This window comes from Diabrotica virgifera, chromosome 7 (genome assembly GCF_917563875.1).
Source record: "Diabrotica virgifera virgifera chromosome 7, PGI_DIABVI_V3a".
In the NCBI taxonomy this organism is placed as follows: Eukaryota; Metazoa; Arthropoda; class Insecta; order Coleoptera; family Chrysomelidae; genus Diabrotica; species Diabrotica virgifera.
Window position 1 is genome coordinate 38,792,004 of NC_065449.1, and position 20,606 is coordinate 38,812,609.

The 20,606-nt window shown below is 31.3% G+C and overlaps 1 protein-coding gene across 3 annotated transcripts in view; it reads left to right on the top strand.

The window, feature by feature from the left end:
- The window catches only part of LOC114329316 (glycogen-binding subunit 76A), a 294,793-nt gene that overhangs the window by 112,893 nt on the left and 161,294 nt on the right, over positions 1-20,606 (top strand). Inside the window, exon 1 of one of the 3 annotated variants that reach the window (XM_028278357.2) lies at positions 5,943-6,048. The exons of the other annotated variants lie outside the window; for them this stretch is intronic. Within the exon in view, the coding sequence (XP_028134158.1) occupies positions 5,975-6,048 (74 nt within the window). The 5' untranslated portion in view covers positions 5,943-5,974. Of the gene's footprint in view, positions 1-5,942; positions 6,049-20,606 lie in introns of those variants that run through there. 3 annotated transcript variants of the gene reach the window in all.

Below are 20,606 nucleotides of genomic sequence, written 5' to 3' on the forward strand. Positions count from 1 at the left end.
GTCAGTATTGTTTCAGTTAAAACACACGTAAAAGAGTAAAACTTGAAGATATCAGGAAAACTCAAAAAACAAAATTTTCACAAAGCATAAGGCTACAACATAATTTTAATGTATGCCCACCTTTGTAGCTTGTCCTTCCTACAGGGTGTCTCAAACTTAGCATAAGAAAAACATTTATTTTCTTCCACCCGGTATAAGTACAAAAAAGAAGTTTGAGTAAAGATTAGTCCAACAGTGTAAATACTAGAGTTGCACAGGTTTGACTTGAATGTTTGAACTTGACTTGAGTTTGACTTAATTTCAAGTCAAACTCGAGTCAATCCTTCTGACAAATAATTCAAGTCAAGTCAAACTGGTCAATCGTACAGGTTTGAAAATTCAAACTGTTTGTCACACTAGTTTGAAAGAGTTTGAAAAATAATTTATTAAGTAGATATACTTTTTTGTCGAGATTGACATGTTATTTGCCAATTAAGATAAGAAAATTAATAATACAATGAGTGCCACATAAAAGTATCTTGATACAGATAGCGATTATAATCAAAATAGGGTAAATTTTTTGAAAATGATTCCTGTATGCTTAGAATTGTTTGCTGGCAAGTTTCGTTTTATCGATATTTTTATATTTGAGTGTTACTAGATTAAAACAAAGAATTCGTTAGAGAGTTTTTTTTAACATACCAATTGTAATTTAATCTACTTTGGAAGCTTTCAAGTATTACGTAACGCAAGTGGGGGGGAGGGGACCACGTAAAACATTACGGCGCGTTAGGTATACGGCTAGGGGGAGGGGGATTCGAATAGCGCGTTACGTAACATTGTTTTTAACTTAAATAAAAAAACTACGGAATCACAATCTCCCAACTTTTCAACTTTCGTTTATATTTTACATAGAACCCCTGGATTGTATTATATTGCCCCCTCACGCTCCGCACATGTTACAACAGGACAATAGTATTCAAGTGAAAAAATTTTAAAATTTGTATTAACCAGATCAAGCACAGTAGCACGTGTTTGCAATAAGTAGCTGGACCTTTCTTCGCAACAAAAGATGAAAAGATACAGATGGGATAAAGAAGTAGTAAGAGCTTCAAAAATTGCTTTTTTTAATACTTGAACGGCCGCTTTAACAGAAATTTATGAAGGAACAACAAAAGACCATATTTTTTAATAGAGTAGGTTTAGTAAATTTTTTGCGACTTTGCAATGTCGTTTTAAAGAATTAGTTCACTATTTGTCATTTTATAACGCTGTTCTTTATTTTTACATAATACAAGTATGCAGATTTTTTTCTCTTAATTTTTGCACTGGGAATAACTTCAAAATCAGACTCAATTTGATCTGGTACTTATTCTTAGCCGAAAAATATTCAGGTTCAGATATTATTTCACAAAGCACACACTCAACACGAATGTAATAAACAAGCCAAGCATATTTTAATAATATGAACTACAAACTAATTTGCGGAGTAGCAGATTCAGACCTATCCAAATAAATCAAAACAAAAGTCGGTACGCTCTCAATTAGAATTGGAAATAAACACGTTGCGCAATACGATATTCAAACTTCAAACTGTTTGAAGAAGTTTGATTTCAAGTCAAACCTAAAGATATTGAAATCAAGTCAAGTCAAACTTTTTTACAAAAAAAGTTTGGTTTTCAAGTCAAGTCAAGTTTGTTGAATAAAATCAAACTAGTTTGACTTGATGCATCTTTAGTAAATACCAAAAAAATCTAAGATAATAAAAAAATAGCGAAATCCGTTAATCCGTTTACAAAAAAAATCAACCATGAAAATGAGAGTAATTTTTGGTGGTGCAAAATTTTTGCGGTAAAGTTTAGTATAGAAAGAGAAAAAGTTAAGGAGTTAAAATAAAACTACTATAATACGACCATTCAATTAACAATGTTGAATTGTTGATAAGACTTTTGATAAAAAAATAAATAAAAATAAATCATTAAAAGAGCTGATTTTTGGTTGAGAGAAAAATACTACAGTGAATTTTACAAAAAAGGCAGATATTGAGCACAATTATGGATTCAATATTGCCCCAAATAAATAAATAAATAAATAAATAAATAAATAAATAAATAAATAAATAAATAAATAAATAAATGTACTCGATGTCAGCCTTTTATTTGTAAAAATCTTATATTCGAGCATTAAACCGTATCTGGTTTAAAGGAAAACACATAGATATTCTTATATCGACCTGTAGCACTTTAGCTATGCTATATCATCTATTCCAGAAGAACATTAACAAATTACCCAGTTTAGTCGGAATCGGAAATGACATCAATGAGATGTTACAAGTGGCATAAGACAACGAAATCGAAATTAAGTAGAATTTTATGGAAGGCTTACATTATCCGACACACGACATGTTGGGAACGGGCTGGTAAGGTTTAAATTCAACGCAAGAATGGTTTACTATTAATTTAATATTTTAGTTGAGAATAAGCCACAAATTTTAGTTTGAAATTAAGTTTATTTGACGTTTCGATTTCCACTTCGGAAATCGTTATCAAAATACATACAAAACATTAATAAATTCATTCTTTGAAGAGAAACATTTGTTAACATCAGTTTTATTAAAAAATGATTATCCTTTGTGAATTACATAAGAAGGAATTTTCAAGAATGGACCGAATGGAACAAAACAACTTAGAACGGGATACTAGAAAATTCATAAGAAATAATACGAGGAAATTAACAATACCATACATAAAGGATTATCCGAAAAACTGAATATGATAGAAACTAAATTCAACATTTTAACAACATTAAAAACAACAAACACTAAACCGTTGCACAAGAACGAACAAATAATTGTATTTATAGAATACCTTGTGAATATTTTTATTTAGGTGAAACATCAAGACCATTAAACGTTAGAATAAGTGAACATCAATATTATATTAAAAATTGAGAATTTTATAGATCTCAAATATATGTAAACACTTATGGGAAAATGGACATAGAGATCAGTGGAAAGATTCAAGTATAGTCCTAAAAGAAACCTGGTAAAAAGAGAAAAATTAAAGAAGCGGCTCTAAGTATGTTAAATATGAAACCAATTGTATTGCAAATTCCTCGGCAGAATGTAGTGGGATGTGGTTACCCATATTAAAAGACGAAATCAATAGAAAGAAAATACCACAATTAGGAAGTCAATATCACATCGAAGATACATCACTTATATTTTAAAATAACATACATACAGGATCAGCATTTAGTGTTAATTTTGAGAGTAAACTAGATGTAAGACCAAATATTTACCGTGTCGGGATAGTATCATGAGGTTTTGTCCTCGTGAATTACTATGAGACTTTAAAATGGGATCACTAACACGAGAATTTTACTGTCATCATTGCATGTGGTTGTCTTTTTACAGACAAATCACATGTTATGATTTTTCTGACGGATATTCTTAAGTTATCTTGTCTGAATTGTCAACATATGAATGAGTCAGAAAATTAATTTAATTTATCAAAGTTTTGTATTTTGATAACGATTTCCCAAATGTAAATCGAAACGTCAACGAAACTTAAAGTTTCAAACTAAAATTGTATCTCATTTACCTTGTTCCCTAAGTTATAATTAAATGAGCGTGTTTGATAAAGGCAGAACTCTCATAAAGGTTTCTTCTTCTTCATGTGCCATCTCCTCTAAAAAGATTGGCAATCCTTTAAGAAGGTTGGGTGATTTAAAGTTGCAGTTAAACCAAGCTCTCAAATTGTTTAACCAGGAGATGCGTCTTCTTCCATGACTCCTCCTTAGTGTTGCCCAAATGTAAGACTTAGACGAGACTTAGACAGTCTTGGTCTTGGTTTTGCGCCAGTACACCTAGTCTTGGTCTTGGTATTTGCTCTCCCGGTCTTGGTCTTAGTCTTGGTCTTGCAGCAAGAGTCTTGCAAGTCTCGCAGTTGCCTATTAGCCTATTGCATATCTTTGAACAACGTAACAGAGAAATACATTTTAAGCTGGAATATCATAGCCATAGTAAAGACCAGCTAAATTATTAAATATCTAGATCAGCGGTTCTCAATCTGTGGTGCATGTACCAGTGGTGGTACATATCATTATTTGCGGTGGCACACAAAACGCAAAAACAGCCAAAATCAGCACCACAATTATAATAGTTAATTAGATTACCTATATTATACTATTTCAGTTCGGTTGTAACAAAAATAATAAAAAGTATTTTGTGGCATGACTCAAAAAGATTGAGAATTACTGATCTAGAAAATTGACACCGGGTGGGGTTTGAACCCACGATCTAAGTGATCCGTGCCTATGTTCTAACTAACTAAAGTTTATTAGAAACTTATGTATTTTACTATCCAATATAAGCGAATGAATAAAGAAAAATAATGTTAAGAAAATATGAGGCTATTGTTTAATTTTCAGTATTTTATAAATGCTAGAATATTCCACAGAGTGAGAAAAAACACAGTTTGATTGGTGCCTACACCCGGTGTACAATGATAATAATTGATTTGTCTACTAGCAACAGCGATATTTATAAAAATAAGCCAACATATTAAAAAAATCACTTAAATCGGACAAAAAGTTTAGCAAATTCGAGACATTAATAATGACCCGTTTATAAGGTGGTGCGTACATTTTTTGGAGAAGTGTATATCGTTATTAAATAATATCTCGGTATTTTGTTAGGGTATCCGGCATTATCTGTTCTTTTGTCTGGATATCATACTTTTAAATATTATACGCGCTGTTTCGGCAAATTTTGTTTAACCGAGTGACCTTATAGCATATTCAGCAAAAACAATACAGACATAATAGTCTTACTATTCCATATACCGATAAGATTTGTGCTGTTTAAATTCCTAGAAAACTAATAATGAAAAAAAAATAATTACTTATTATTATTAGGTATATTTTTTATCCGCTATAAAGTGACATATTTTTAAAAAGTTTGGATACGATATTCGATATTACTATCGGCGTCGCAAAGCAAGAATGTTATGTTATGTTATGATTAGAAGGCGACTACTCTCATAACTCGGACAATTAATTTCAGAGAAGTCTTCTGCTGGGAAGGGATGTAGATACAAAATATTTTATTTTTACATTGTAATAATCACCTCTGATTACCTGTCAAATGTGTCAAGTGTTCTTTAAATAGATATTTGGATTCGCTATGTATGTTTATGGTATTCTTCGTAATGCGCATAAGTCCAATTCAAAATTTGTGTTACATTTTTTTTGTTTCTCATAGAGTATCTAAGAATATAGTCGAACTAATATACTCCCCAAAACGACCCTCAGTTCTAACTGCAAGACGCAAGAGTCTCGCAGGCTTAGTCTTACTAAAATTAGGCGTTCTTGCGAAAACGCAAGAACAAGACCAAGACTGCAAGACCAAGACCGATTTTGGGCAACACTACTCCTCCTACTCTGTATTCTTCCGTGTATTATTAATTGCAACAATTTATAACGGTCGTCCGTCATGACATGTCCCAGATATTGCAGTTTTATAACTCTAATTGAGAACACAAGGGGTGTAAGTGACAATTTTTAGGAAATTGAGTTAAATAAAAAATGGACTCCCAAATACATAGAAAACATGGTGGCTTCAAACTTTCTACATAAACTAGCAATAACATGATCAAAAATGACATGTCATTGAAAACATGTTAATCAGTACCTACCTAGATTTTTTAAATTTGTCTAGAACTTTCAACAAAGTTTTCTCAAAACTTGACACTAACACTCCTTGTGTTCTAAGGGCCTCAATTGTATTTAAGACATATATGTTTTGAGTTTCTATTTCTTTCCATAGAAATTTTCCTATATAATATTAAATAGAAATCGTTTGTTGAATATCGATTATACTTCGACTGGTACTAAATAAATTGCGACCATACCGATTTCAACTTAACACTTGACAAAATTGTTGGTTGTTGCCAAGTAGTTGCGGGACATCGTTACAGTGTAGTTATTTATCGCCATGTGTTGTTCTATGTTCAGGTGTTCACTATTTAATGTAATTCAAAAAAACATAAGAAACCTACTTCGTTTACAGTAAGTCATATTGTAACGGTGTTTGTCAGATTTCTGTATGGTTTTGTCATTGTTAATGACGTTGGTTAAGTTTGGACTTCTCTTTTTCGATTGTTACTATCCTTTCCTCCTTCCTCATTTGCTTCTAATCAGCGTGTCTAATATATTTTTGTTCAAACTAAAACAAGAATTACTACCAGTGACACTATATTTCGGAAATGTATTAAATACTTTAGTTAAAATGACAAGTAAAGGAGAATTGAAAAAATTACTGATCAAAAAAAAGTCATTAGTAAGAGTCACAGAGAGATCTTCTTTGTTATGGAGTGATCACGTGACACCTTGTAAACATTTAGATTTCTGCTGTAAATAGGAGTTTTCTTAATGAAAAACATAATTATGGACTGTTCTAATCGACATTAATTTGATCTCAATATACTTTTTTCACTGTACCGTCAGCCAAGTTTATAAATATTTATAGTAGAGGACATTTGGCAATTGTTTATTTCTCTCTTACACTGACTGTGAAGTCCTAATGTGCCGTTTGTTAGATGTGTTTTTCAATTTTTTTCAGCAATAATCCAAGTTTTGTTAACGCCGGAGAAAGAATTTTATAAATGTTTTCAATAACATTTTTTTCTATAAAAATGGGAACACTATTTAGTAGTAGTGGCACTTTTTAAAATTTTAACCATAGCTCTGATTATGGACTTTAGTTAGTACCTATAAAGTTATATTATTTTAGTTAGTTATAAAGTTAAACTCTTTGAATCCTATGCTCTTCAATTTAATCATGGATGAAATCATCAAAAACGTCAACAAAGGACGAGGATATAGAATGAGAAAAAAAGAAGTAAAAATACTCTGCCACGCAGATGACTCAATATTGATAGCCCAAGATGAAGATAGTCTGCAAATATTAGTCCACAGATTTAACATAAGAGCAAAAGAATTCAATAGGACAATTTCAACAAAAAACCAAAACAATAGTAATCAGTAAAGAACCAATCAGATGTAAAATAGAAATTGATGGTATCAGTATTGAACAAGTTATGGAAATAAAATACCTTGGAATTACATTGTCAAGTTACGGAGACCTGGACAAAGAAGTGAGAAATCAAGTACAAAGAGCAAATAGACTAGCAGGATGCCTTAATAACACTATATGGCGAAACTGATATATTAACACTGAGATGAAGTCGAGAATTTATAAAGCCAGTGTAAGACCAATAATGACATATGCATCAGAAACAAGACCAGATACAGCCATGACACAAATACTACTTTTTTTTTTGGTTTATTAGGCAATCTGTTATAACTAAAGACCGGATTATATGTTTTTTGCATATCGATAACCATCAAAGATACAATCAAACGCTTCAGGATGTGGACGAATTATGATAATTAAAGGCGTTTGACACTAATTTAATTTTACATATTTAGAATATTTTCTGTTTTTTAACATATTTTGATGGTTTGAACATATTTTCGACCGTTTGACATATTTTTAACATATTTTGGCATATTTTTAACATATTTTGGCATATTTTGACATATTTTTGGCTGTAAACAGCTTGACACAGTTAACCATGTAACAATGGTTAGGTTTATAAATGATGCATTCATGAACTTTTTCCTTCCCGACATTGTTCCAGCTAACAAAATCTTGCTTATGGTTTCCGATGCTGCGTCATACATGGTCAAATCTGACCAACAACTAAAAGTTTTATATCCCAATTTAATTCATGTGACGTGTTTGGTGCATGGTTTAGACAGAGTGGCGGAAGAAATTCGAAATTCATTTCCTACATTTAATAGTTTAATTAGCAACGTGAAGAAAATATTTGTAAAATCGCCTTTAAGGATTCAGATATATAAAGAAAAATTACCAAATACTCCTTTGCCACCGGAGCCTATAATCACAAGTTAGGGAACATATTTAAAAGCTGCCTGTTTTTATGCGGAACATTTTCTCCCTATAAAAGAACTAATTTTATGTTTTGAAGAAACAAATATTGGTGCGATTTCAAAATGCAAATCAAGTTTAGAAAACAGATCACTGCACAATGAGCTTTGTTTTATTAAATCGAATTATGAATTTGTTTATAAAACCATCCTCAATCTTGAAACTGAATCGTTTCCACTACAAGAGTCCCTTAATTTAATTCAGAAATTTAAGGAAAACGCTGAAGAAGTTTCTGGAAGAATTGGACAATCAATAAATAAAAAATGGATTGAAACTTTACAGAAAAATAGTGATTTAAAATTATTATTACAGGAAGCAAACCAAATTATTTGTGGCGATTTTGATGTCAATACCAATTTAAATGCGGAGATTGTTAATGTTTGCACCAATCACATCAGTTGATGTTGAACAAAGATTTTCAACATACAAATTACTACTAACGGATAGGCGGCATAATTTTACTATTGAAAATATTTAAAAACATTTGATTGTGAATTGTTTTTATAAGAAGGAATAAAATGTAGAAACGTAAGTAATAGTAATAGGTACTAAATAGGTATACATTCGTATATTTAGGTTAATTTTGTCAATATATGTACTTACCGTTATTTAATAAAACTTTTATACATTTTTTAATGCATATTTTCTTGTTACTTTAAAATGTTTTTCACATATTCCACATATTTGGAACATATTTTAAACTTTTAGGGAATATTTTCAACATATTTTACTCATATTTCAGACATATATATGCACATATTTCAGTCAAATCAGGAACATATAATCCGGTCTTTAGTTATAACATATAACAATAGGCACATTTTATCTGAGAAATAATGACATGAAGGGATTGTGACCAGCGCCACACATCTCTATAGAGATAATATTAAATTACTGTATTACATATATTAACTTAGCTACTGTAACAATATTAATGTCTGTGCGATAAATCTAATGGTGTCTGTCTCTTTAACCGTTTTATTTCCTGACTGTTGTCTAACAAATTAATTGCAAGCACATTCGCGTGGCTTTCAAGACGTACGATGTATTTTGCACTTAACTCCACTATCACTTCACTGACGGTTTTCGTTTCCAGATCATTGTAAATATCCCTGTTAGTAATAAACCACGGAGCATCGATTACTGAACGTAACACCTTGGACTGGAATCTCTCAATTATGGATACATTCGACTTGGATGCTGTTCCCCAGAGCTGCAGACCATATGCCCAGACTGATTTGAATATTGTGTTATAGACTAGCAGTTTATTTCTTGTCGTGAGCTTAGACTTACGCCCTAGAAGCCAATAATGCTTACTAAACTTTATGCCGAGTTGTTTCCGTTCGTTCCATATATGCGTTCTCCAGGTTAATCCCCTGTCCAAGTGCATGCCCAGATATTTTACAGAGGTAACTGAGGGAATAACCTTATTATTTATTGTTACTGTAGGTAATTCACCGTGACATTTTGTAAAAACAATATGGTTTGATTTTTGTTCATTCAATTTAATTCTCCAATTTTGTGCCCATGTATTTATTTTATTTAATACTCTCTGGAGTTTTGCAGCAGCTTCGACGGGATTTTTGTGTACTGCTAGGATTGCAGTATCGTCTGCAAAGGTGGTGGTCGTTGTATCACGATTTGTGGGTAAGCCTGCTGTGTAAATCAGATACAGTTGTGGTCCCAGAACGCTTCCTTGCGGTACCCCTGATCTGATGGGATATAGTTTTGTAAAGGCTGACTCAAACTTCACTCGAAAGTATCTTTCTGATAAATACGACTTACGGAGTGTATATAGTTCCTCTGGTAAGTTCTTTTTCAGTTTATACAACAGTCCTTGATGCCAAACTTTATCAAAAGCCTGGCTAACATCGAGGAATGCTGCTGAACAGTAACTTTTTTCTTCAAATGTTTTATTTATAACGTTGACCACTCTGTGAACTTGTTCGACGGTACCATGCTCTACCGTCGGGTATCATATTTCTGTCTGTTAGTATTTGTAGAAGTCTTTTTTCTATTATTTTTCCATGATATTAGACAATACTGGCATTAAACTAATTGGTCGATATGAAGTGGGCTCATGTGGAGGTTTTCCTAATTTTTGTATAAGGATAATTTCCGCAATTTTCCATTGGATTGGGAAGTGTTTTAGTCTTAGTACCGCATTACACAATTGAGTTAGCATTTTAATTGCTTTGGTAGGTAGATTTTTAATTACCTCACCTGTGATTAAGTCATAGCCAGTTGCTTTCTTTTTTATTAGATTAATGTTGATTATGTTTTGAACTTCTTTGGGTGAAACGTGTAGTGTGATTTCTCCTGTCGGGGTTTGGTTCTCTAGGAAATTGTAAATTTCTTGATCGTTATTTGTTGCAGCAGCTGGTATAGGTTTGAAAACTTCTTCTAGGTATTCGCCGAAAGTTTCTGCCTTTTCATTGTTTGTTCTGGCCCATGTTCTGTTGGATTTTCTAATTGGTGGGATATGACGATGTTGCTGTTTTAATTTTTTTGTAGCCTTCCATAGCGCATAATCGCTGGCATCTGACGGCGTTAAATTTTCTAGGTATTCTTGAACGCTGTTATTTTTTAGTTGTTTTAGTAGTTCCTTCAATTGTCGTGCTGCTCTATTGAGCCTTAACTTGTCATCTGGATGTCTAGTTTGCTTCTAAGTTCTACTCAGATACCTTTTTTCAATTACAAATACTACTGGAAACGACAGAGATGAGAGTACTGAGAAGAATTACAGGAAATACACTAAGAGATCGAAAGAGGAGATATCAGAAGACAATGTAACGTACAGTGTATATAAACGAATGGACACTAAATAGAAAAAGTGGATGGAACAACCACATAACCAGAATGGGGGATACACGTGTAGTCAAAATAGCAAGAGATAAATCACCAATCGGTAGAAGAAGTATTGGCCGACCGCGCAAAAGATGGAGTGATAACCTTCCATAGAGGTATCAATCCGCGAACAAGCAGAATTGCTTATAAAGAGGAAGAAGAAGATACAGTTAAACAAATAAAAAAGAATGTGTGTGTACTTTGTACGCACTTAAGAAGTTATACTTCTATTATATGATTATATGATTATAAACGAAATTAATATACTTTTTATTTATATTTTATTTAAATATTAAATTAATTTATACTTAATACTTCTCAAACATTTTTATTAAAACAGTGCCAAAAATTAAAATAATAAAAAAATAAAACACACACAAACACATTAAAAATGCCACAAATGATTTCTGAACATTAATTGTCGGAAAATTTTTTAACTAAATACGTATTTTCTGAAAATAAAATTATATAATAAATATACTTACAATCATAAAATGTATAAAAAAAATAAAAAAATAAAAGTTTCTATTGGGATTCGAACCAACTTACCACGCGGCTGGTATTTGCGTTGTATTGGGATTCACTCGCATTAAAACTGCGCCACAGAGACAGCTTGTCATTATGTGCGAAGATCGTCTAACTAAACAGATTAACCTTTTGACATTTTTAACTTATGTAAATCAAATTATTTTGATTTTGAATTGAAATGATTTAGAATTGAAAAAATACAACAAAACATAGGGTAAGAAGACAATATATTAGGTGAATATTGATAGAAATTTTGATGGTAATCAAATTATGTAAAAAAAAGTATTACATACTACTTATGTATTTTGGTAGGTTCAAGGTAGGTATCGGAGCCCGTATAACGACTAATAAATTTCGCAATCACTTGCGTCGTGCAAAGTGGCTATGTTCAAATATCATAACAAAATTTGATCAACTATTTATAAAACACTTACCAGTGAAAGATTCTTTAGCTTTGAATAAGCGAGATCTGCGGCACTCATACTAGGCACAGTTTGATGAGCTTTCACATTGGCATGCAACAACCATCTCTTCTATGTAAATAAGTCCAAAAATATAATATGAAAACTATTTAAAAAGGCAGTATAACCATTAACTAACTTTTTGTTTGTTGTTTCTCTTCCTACAAATTTTAAAACGCAACAAGCATACATTATAACCAAACACAGTCCCACAGCTGTGCCACAGCTGCCATATTGGATAATTTTTGTCATGTCATTTGAACATCCAATCAGAACAAAGTTATAATGCGCATGCGCCCGGTCGCTAGGTTTTCCCATATAAAATTTCACCGTCATTACGCCCGTAAAGAAGTATAACTTCAATAAAATAAAGTTGGGCAATGGGATAACAATAACAATCATAAAAACAAAAGGCATTAAACAGGGACGTAGTCTGTTACATACTCTTTTTAACATGTTATAGATTAGTTGTTAAAGATAATATAGAAAATGCGGACCAATGGGCATACCAGTACAAGAGAATATATCGTGGGCGTACTGGGAAAATCCATTAACTCCATTTTTTTAATTTTGACATTTTAATACCATTAAATCCACAAACATCGATATGTTACCAGGAAAAACCGTATATCTCCAAATTCGTCATCCACCGTGTTTAAAATGGTACATTCAATGACAAAGAAAATCAACTAATTCCATCTTTTTCCAAGTTTTCATGAATAAAATAATGTTTTTCCAAACATTTTTATGTGCACACCATTTGTGGTTAACATCATTCAAAATCATATCCATGTACCAAAACTTGAACAGCCAGTGTACCCGATTTTTAAGGGGTAAGCCGTAAGGTATAATAATGTTTAAATGCGTTTTTCTCAAAACTTTACTTTTGTGAGTTAGTGGATTTTCCCAGTACGCATACGATATTACATTCACTACTTTTTGCAGATGACCAAGTCATTTTTGCACAAGTCAGGGAGGACATAGAATATTTGATAAGGAAATAAAAGGAAATAACTATGTACATATATTTGCTATGGGGACTTATGATAATCCAAAATGGTACTTGTATGAAAGATATAGAAATGAAAATAGCACGGGGAAAACAACTCACGAAAGCACTCCATGGAATGATATCATGATATTCACCAAAGAAAACAAAATAATAACACTTTTATAAAAAAGAACTTTTTTATAATAAAACGTTTTTATTATTTTTAGGAGAGAACACAAAATAATTTGACGATATAAAATACTAAAAATTACAAAAATTACACTATAATAAAAAAGTACTTTTTATAATAACACGGTTTTGTTATATACAGGACACAGCATGTTTCGAAAGAATAAAATATAAATTTTTAGTTGGTGTATTAACTGTTAAAATTATAATTCCAAAAATTACACTAGTATAAAAAAGTACTTTTTATAATACCACGGTTGTTTAAAATGTTATATATAATATTTATATATAATAATTAACTTATAAAATATCAATTTTAATTATATCAACTATTAATAATTTATCAAATTTTTTTTTTAAAGATACGCAACAGCCGTGTTCGAACTAGGGAACTCTCGATCTGGAGTCTAATGCCGCTGACCCACCATCAATTTGTAGATATCGATTTATTAACGTACTTTAAAATATCATTGCATTAGTCACATTTTTAAAATAGTTTGAAATAAAAAAAATCGATTTATCCATACAGGGTGATTGATTGGTGGGGTAAAGCTCCGTAGATCCGTTATAGTAATAGATAGCATTTAAAAGTTAATAACAAAAATTGTAGCCCACTTTGATTACACATTAATAATTAATCAGTAATCATAAATTGTCAGTTATAGACAATTCAGTCATGGCTTACCTAAAATTTGGATATATTTAGACCCGTAATTAATAATTTGCTCTGAAAAATGAAAATATCTCGAAAACAAATAAATTTAGACATAGAGAATGTTATATGAAAATTAAAGTACGGTAATAGTATTTTTCGATAGTGATATAAAATACAGGGGGTTTCATTTAAAATTACTGAGAAAATATTTTACTTGCGTTTTGACTCACCCTGTATTCAATATAAAGGAAATTAGCAATATCGATAATTTATGAAAATTTTGATAATAAATAAAAAAATATGCCATCCATAAACCATTACCGTTGTGCTTATTTTTATTTATACAGGGAGTTAAACTTGTTACGATTTTCATATAAAATTGGTTATAACTTTGTAAATACCCTGTATAACATATTAAACCTTTATATTTTTGTAATCGAGAAGTTAAGAAGATTTCGAATATTAAATAAAATACAGGGTGTTCCATTTAAAAAAACATAACTTTGGTCTGCCACTATGTTATCGAACACCCTGTAAGATTCTAACTAATTTTGTAATTTGAAGTTCAAAGTTGGCTACCCTTTTTGTTATTATCTTTTATCGCTATCCATTACTATAACGGATCTCCGGGGCTTTACCCCACTAATCAATCACGCTGTATAATAGCAGTTAAATATTGCATTGTTAGCTAGTTCTAAGCTATTCTGAAAATTTCAGGTACCTAGGTAGCCTAGAACTATTTTAAAAATGAATTATAAAATTTGCGGAGACCGTGACAACAACCAAGCCAATTATATAAAAACGTATTAAAATAGGATCTTTCAGACCATAGCGATAAATATTACCCTATGGAGCAGAATTGTAACCAATGACAGCAACAATACGAATTAAAATAAGGGCAGTTGAATAAAATCAGAACAGAGAGAATATATTAGGAACAGAGGAAATATGGAACAGAATGAATTAAAATGGTCAAGCGTATCGACAATACAAGAATATTGGATTGATTTCAGATACCTAATGAGGATCGTATCGACATTCATATTGCATTCGTTTTGTATCGGTGTCGTATTGATTTTCGATACGATATCAATACAATATCGATATTTTTATCGAATATCGTGAAGCTCTAGTTTTCGTATCTCATTTTTTCACCTTGTTTGTGTGTATTGGGCATAGCCTTGGGTATTGGTATTCCTAGGCTTTTATTGTTTTTTAGTCCTTTTATTTCATTCTCTATTTCTTCCTTTGCAGGTATTTCTATTATTATGTGATCATCTTCAATTTCATGGCTTGCTTTTCTTTCTTCTTAGTTTTTATGTTTTAACAGTTGTGTAGTTTAGAAATTTCTTATTATTTCTCCTGGTTCATTTATTATTACCCCTTCATCATTTTTCTCTCCATTTTTCTTATTTCTGGTAATATTTTTCTTCTATATCTCTTTGAGATTCTTTTCATTTTTTCTGTAATCTGTACTTTCTGTGTGTTCTTATCGGCTACTGTCACTATTATTTATTAAATTTTTTATTGTTATTTTTCTAATTGCTTCTGCGACTTTTTGGCGATTGTAAAAACATTATAAAACAAAATATTTTATTATGGTTTGCGATTTCCTAATTATTTACAGCGTCCGTGCAAAGATTGATTTATATTTGTACATTACTGTTTATTTTTAGATTTATATAGTTAAAAAATAGTTATTATTAAATTATATTTCGTGTAAATAAGATTTGTGTACCCAAGATAACGTTAATTTTACCAAATTGGTTATATTTCTTGGAAATAATAAATTTGTTTATACCTAAAGCTCCAAAAATGCTTAGATATTAGTTCTATTTTAATCCCCATTAGAAATTAAAAACTCCTTTTATGATAAAAAATTCACAAGGTCGTGTTTCACGAAGTTTGAAAACAAGAAAGTGATCTATTAATATCAATATAAAATTATTTACGATCATGTTGTTTATTAATCAATATTTAATCTTGCTCTTTCTCGTATGTTATTTTTGTAGATTTGTACTAATTTTTTTCAAGCTAGATTTCATCTAGTTATTTTTCATGTTCCTTTTTAATAATATCATTTAATAAAATTATAGAACCCTTAAGCTGTCGGGGATACATGAGCGGAATCCAATTTAACCTACAGCATATTTTTCACCCATTTTTCACTAATTACTTACTTTACTCCTCTTGATTCCACTTAGAACATAGGGCCTCTACAGTCCCCCTCCATTCATCTCTGTTTCTGGCCTGGGCTTTTACGTCTTTCCATGTTAACCCATTGTCTTCTAGCTCTTTGGTAATATTTTTTTCCAGGATGTCATTGGTCTGCCTTGTTTTCTTTTTCCAGTTGGTTGGTAATCCAGGGCTTGTTTGGTTATATCATCTTCATTTTTCCCTAATGTGTGTCCAATAAACTTCCATTTGCGTCTATTTATCGTTTTGGCTATCGGCTCTTGATTAGTTTTTCTCCAAAATTCCTTGTTACTTATCCGATTTAGCCAATTTGCAATATTCGTCTAAGACATCTATTTACAAATGTTTGAACCTTCTGTATAATCTTTTTCTCTAATTTCCAAGTTTCTGCTGCATATAGCAAAATGCTCTTTACATTAATTTGTGTTAAATACCCTGATTTTGGTTTTGGTTGTTAATTTATTGAACTCCCATGTTTTCTTCAGCACATAGAACGCATTCTGGGTTTTAGTTATCCTTCCATTAATTTCTTCTTCTATTCCACCGCTAGCGTCAATCGTGCTTCCCAAATAGCAAAACTTGTACATTTTCTACTTCTTTTCCTTCAATGAATATCCCCATTTTTCTTTCCGTATTTATCTTCATAAGTTTGGTTTTTCTTGCATTAATCTCTAACCCTATTTTTCTTGCTTCTTTTGTCACCTTTTCTGTTTTTTTTTTCTGCATATGTTGTCATTTTTCAGACACCAGATATTATCATCCGCGAAGTCTAGATCTTCAAGCTGACCGAAAGCATTCCATTTAATTCCTGTTTTATTTTTCGTTGCTTTCTTCATGACCCAGTCGATTAAGATCAAAAATATGGTTGGAGATAAAATACACTCTTGTCTGACTCCACTGTCTAAGTTGATTGGTTCTGTGAGTTTCCCATTATGCATGATTTGTGCGGTATAATTTGCATAGAACATTTTGATGATTCTTATGTATTTAAATGCAATTCCATATCTCTTTAATATTTCCCACATTTTTCTCTGTTAATCCGGTCAATGGCTTGTTTAAAGTCAATGAAATTCATATAGATTTTGCTCTGCCATTCTATTGTTAGTTTGTTCTACAACGTTTATTAATGTATTAATATGATCTGTGCATGCTTTATTACTTCTGAAGCTCGCTTGGTTTGGTCTTAACAACTGGTCTATAGTTTCTTTCATCCTTTCTAGTATCATCCTTGTCATGACTTTACTCACTGTAGATAGTAGTGTTATTGCTCGCCAATTATTGCAATTCGTTTGATCTCCCTTCTTGGGTATCTTTACAGTTATACCTTTTTTCCTATCATCAGGTATTCTCTCCTCCTGCCATATTTTGTTTATTAGTACAAAGAGGATTTCTTTCGATATTTCTCTATCTGCTTTCAGTAGTTATGTAGTAATATTATCTATTTCCGCTGCTTTTCTTCTTTTCAGTTGTTGTATTGTTTTACTTACTTCTTTCTTTGTGAATTCCGATTCGGTGAAGCTTAGTTCTTCCTTTATTTCTTCACTTTCCATTTCGTGTTCTATTATTCTGTTGGCATATACTTCTCTGAAATGTTCGATTCATCTCTCAACTATTTCCTTTTCATTCCTCAATATTTTCCCGTTTTTGTCTTTGACAAGCTAAACATTCATTTTTCCGCGCGAGTTTAGTTTTTTCGTCGTTTTATATAGAGTTCCCATGTCGTTGTTTTTTGCTGCTGTTTCTGCTTCTATTAACAGTTCTTTATTATATTGCCTTTTATTTCTTTATCTTTTTTAACTTCTTTATAACTTCTTTATCTTTCTCTCTAAATTCTCTCTTCATTTGTTCCCTATCTCTTAGATCATTTTTTAGCATTTTACATTTTAGTAGTTTCCTTTCTTTTATTTTTTTCCACATTCTTCTTGACAGCCATGGTTTATTACTTCTTTTTTGTATTCCTATCGTTTCTTTTGCTGCTTGTGTATATATACATACTTGCATTTGTCTCACAGCTCTCCTATCGTGGCATTTTCTGTGTTGTAAATGTTATTATATAATTCTCTTAACTTGGTCTTATATTCTTCAGTACTTTCATTTCCGTCTTTGAGCCACTGAACGTTATATCTTTCTCGTTGTTCCATTGGCATTTTCTTACTTCTTGCTAGTTTGAGTTTGATTTTGGCTCCAACCAGCATGTGGTCGGACCCTATGCCTGCCCCTCTCATTGGTCTCACATCTACCAGTGAGTACCTCCATGTCTTATCTATGGTTATGTGGACAATCTAATTGTGTGTTTTATCGTAAAAACTCCTTTTACGATAAAAAATTCACAAGGTCGTGTTTCACGAAGTTTGAAAACAAGAAAGTGATCTACATATTAATATCAATTTATACTTACGATAATCAGTCCTGTCGCCAGTAGGGGTACAACGGCCTCCTTAATTCAGATGGACTTACCCAAGTTTTCTTTATGTATTTTGACCCCTAGAACACGAATTTTTTGGGTAACAGTCGATCCGGATGTCGATAAGATTGTTATAAACAAAGAAGTTGAGGAATCACATAACAGCGATTTTTCGCAAAACAAAGCATTTTTTTGTATATTTTGAGTCATTCTAAGCAAAAAATGTTTTTACAAGTTTTTTCGTAGGATGCATAGTTTTCGACATAAACGAGGTTAAACTTTTAAAAAATCGAAAAATTGCAATTTTTTAACCCGAATAACTTTTGATTGAAAAATAAAATAGGAATTCTGCTTACTGCATTTGAAAGTAAAAGTCAAATTCTATCGGCTTTGATTATTTTCATTGCTAAAAAATAATTTTTTTATTGTTAAACAAAGCTATAAACACACAGCGATTGAATGGTGATTTCAATGTATTTCTAATTTGAAATCGAACGAGTAGGCGCGCATACAGAATTTCTACGTATATTACGTACATTAAAACGCATGCATTTGGCACGGGAAACACTATATAACACTATATAGCTTGGTTTGACAAAAAAAAAGCTTAATTTTTAGCAATGCAAATAATCAAAACCGATGTAATTTGACTTAAACATTCAAATGCAGTAAGCAGAATTGCTATTTTATTTTTTAATCAAAAGTTATTCCGGTTCAAAAATTGCACTTTTTCGATTTTTTGAAAGTTCAACCGCGTTTATCTCGAAAACTATGCATCCTACGAAAAAACTTGTAAGACCATTTTTTGCTGAGAATCACCAAAAAAAAACAAAAAAATGTTTTGTTTTGCGAAAAATCGCTGCTATGTAATTCCTCAAGTTCTTTGTTTATAACAATCTTATCGACATCCGGATCAACTGTTACCCAAAAAATTCGTGTTCTACGGGTCAAAATACATAAAAAAACTTGAGTAAGTCTATCTGAATTAAGGAGGCCGTTGTACCCCCCCTGGCGACAGGACTATATTGTTTGTTAATCAATATATTTATTTTATTCTTGCTGTTTTTCGTAGATGTTATTTTTACAGATTTCTACTATTTTTTTTTATGCCTAGATTTCATCCAGGTATCTCTTTAATCTTCTTTTATATCATTTTATATAATTATTTCCTTTTTGGAGTCCGTTCATATGAGAGGCGCTTAACGCGCGTTTTGATAACGCGTGATTACAACTACATACATTTTACTTGAGACCGTTCACATGCTAACGCGCGTTTTAGGTAATAACGCATAAGTGCATTTCACTTTTAACTGCAATGCCTTAAAAATTTTAAAGCACCCTGTGCTTTAAAGTGACATTTTGAAGTTTCCTATGGAGTGCTAAAAATTACATTTTTAACACGTTTGTAGAAAAATTGTTTATCGCCAACCGTCACTAAAGTCATTCATTATTGTACTCATTTCCCCTTATTTGCGGCAGTAAAGTAGCACTTTATTGTACTGAAAGAAGCATTTTACTTTACCTGCCGCGATTAATCAAATTAACCGAGATTGAATGTAAGTGGTCGATGGCAGTAATCGAATGGCGAGTATTTGAGTGGACTTAAAATTTATTTACTTTATATATTAAAAATATTGTACGCAATTTGCTATATTATCAATTAAATTTATGTCAAAAAGTGAAATTTTGTAGTATTTTATAATTATATTCATATAAAATAAATTAAAACTTTACCGATTTAGTAATTATTCAATATTGATAACTATCGATTAAAAATCGAAAGCGGCCATCTTGCAAGTTATCTGTCATCAATGTCATGAAATTATTTATTATGACGTCTCAAATTTGAAAAGTTCTTAAATTGTAAATTGCAAGTAAGTGTTAAAACCAATATCAAATTATGTTGGCAAATATTATTTAATATTAATAAAACATATCTTAACCGATTGTCAAATATACCAGCAAACGAGAAGTAAACTCAACTTTCCCAGGGACATCTGAGCTTCTTAGAAACAATACAAATATCAACAATATCATAATACAGTTTTTAACGGAAATAGGAATAAAAGACATTTAATTGTATTATAAATTGTTCAGGTATATTTTTGTTAGCACATTATGTATTTACTTAATATTATAAGCTCTTTTTATTTTTAATATGTACTTTCCATTGTTGTCGTTTATAACCCCAGTGGTTCGGACGACATTAAATTCAAAAAATATATGTTGGCGATAAAATTTTGTATGCACCACGTCAGTAAAGACTCCTTATCGAACTCGTCTGTTACTCGCCTCGCTCGCTACGCTCACTCTTCTCGTAATATCAGACTCGTTCGATAAAG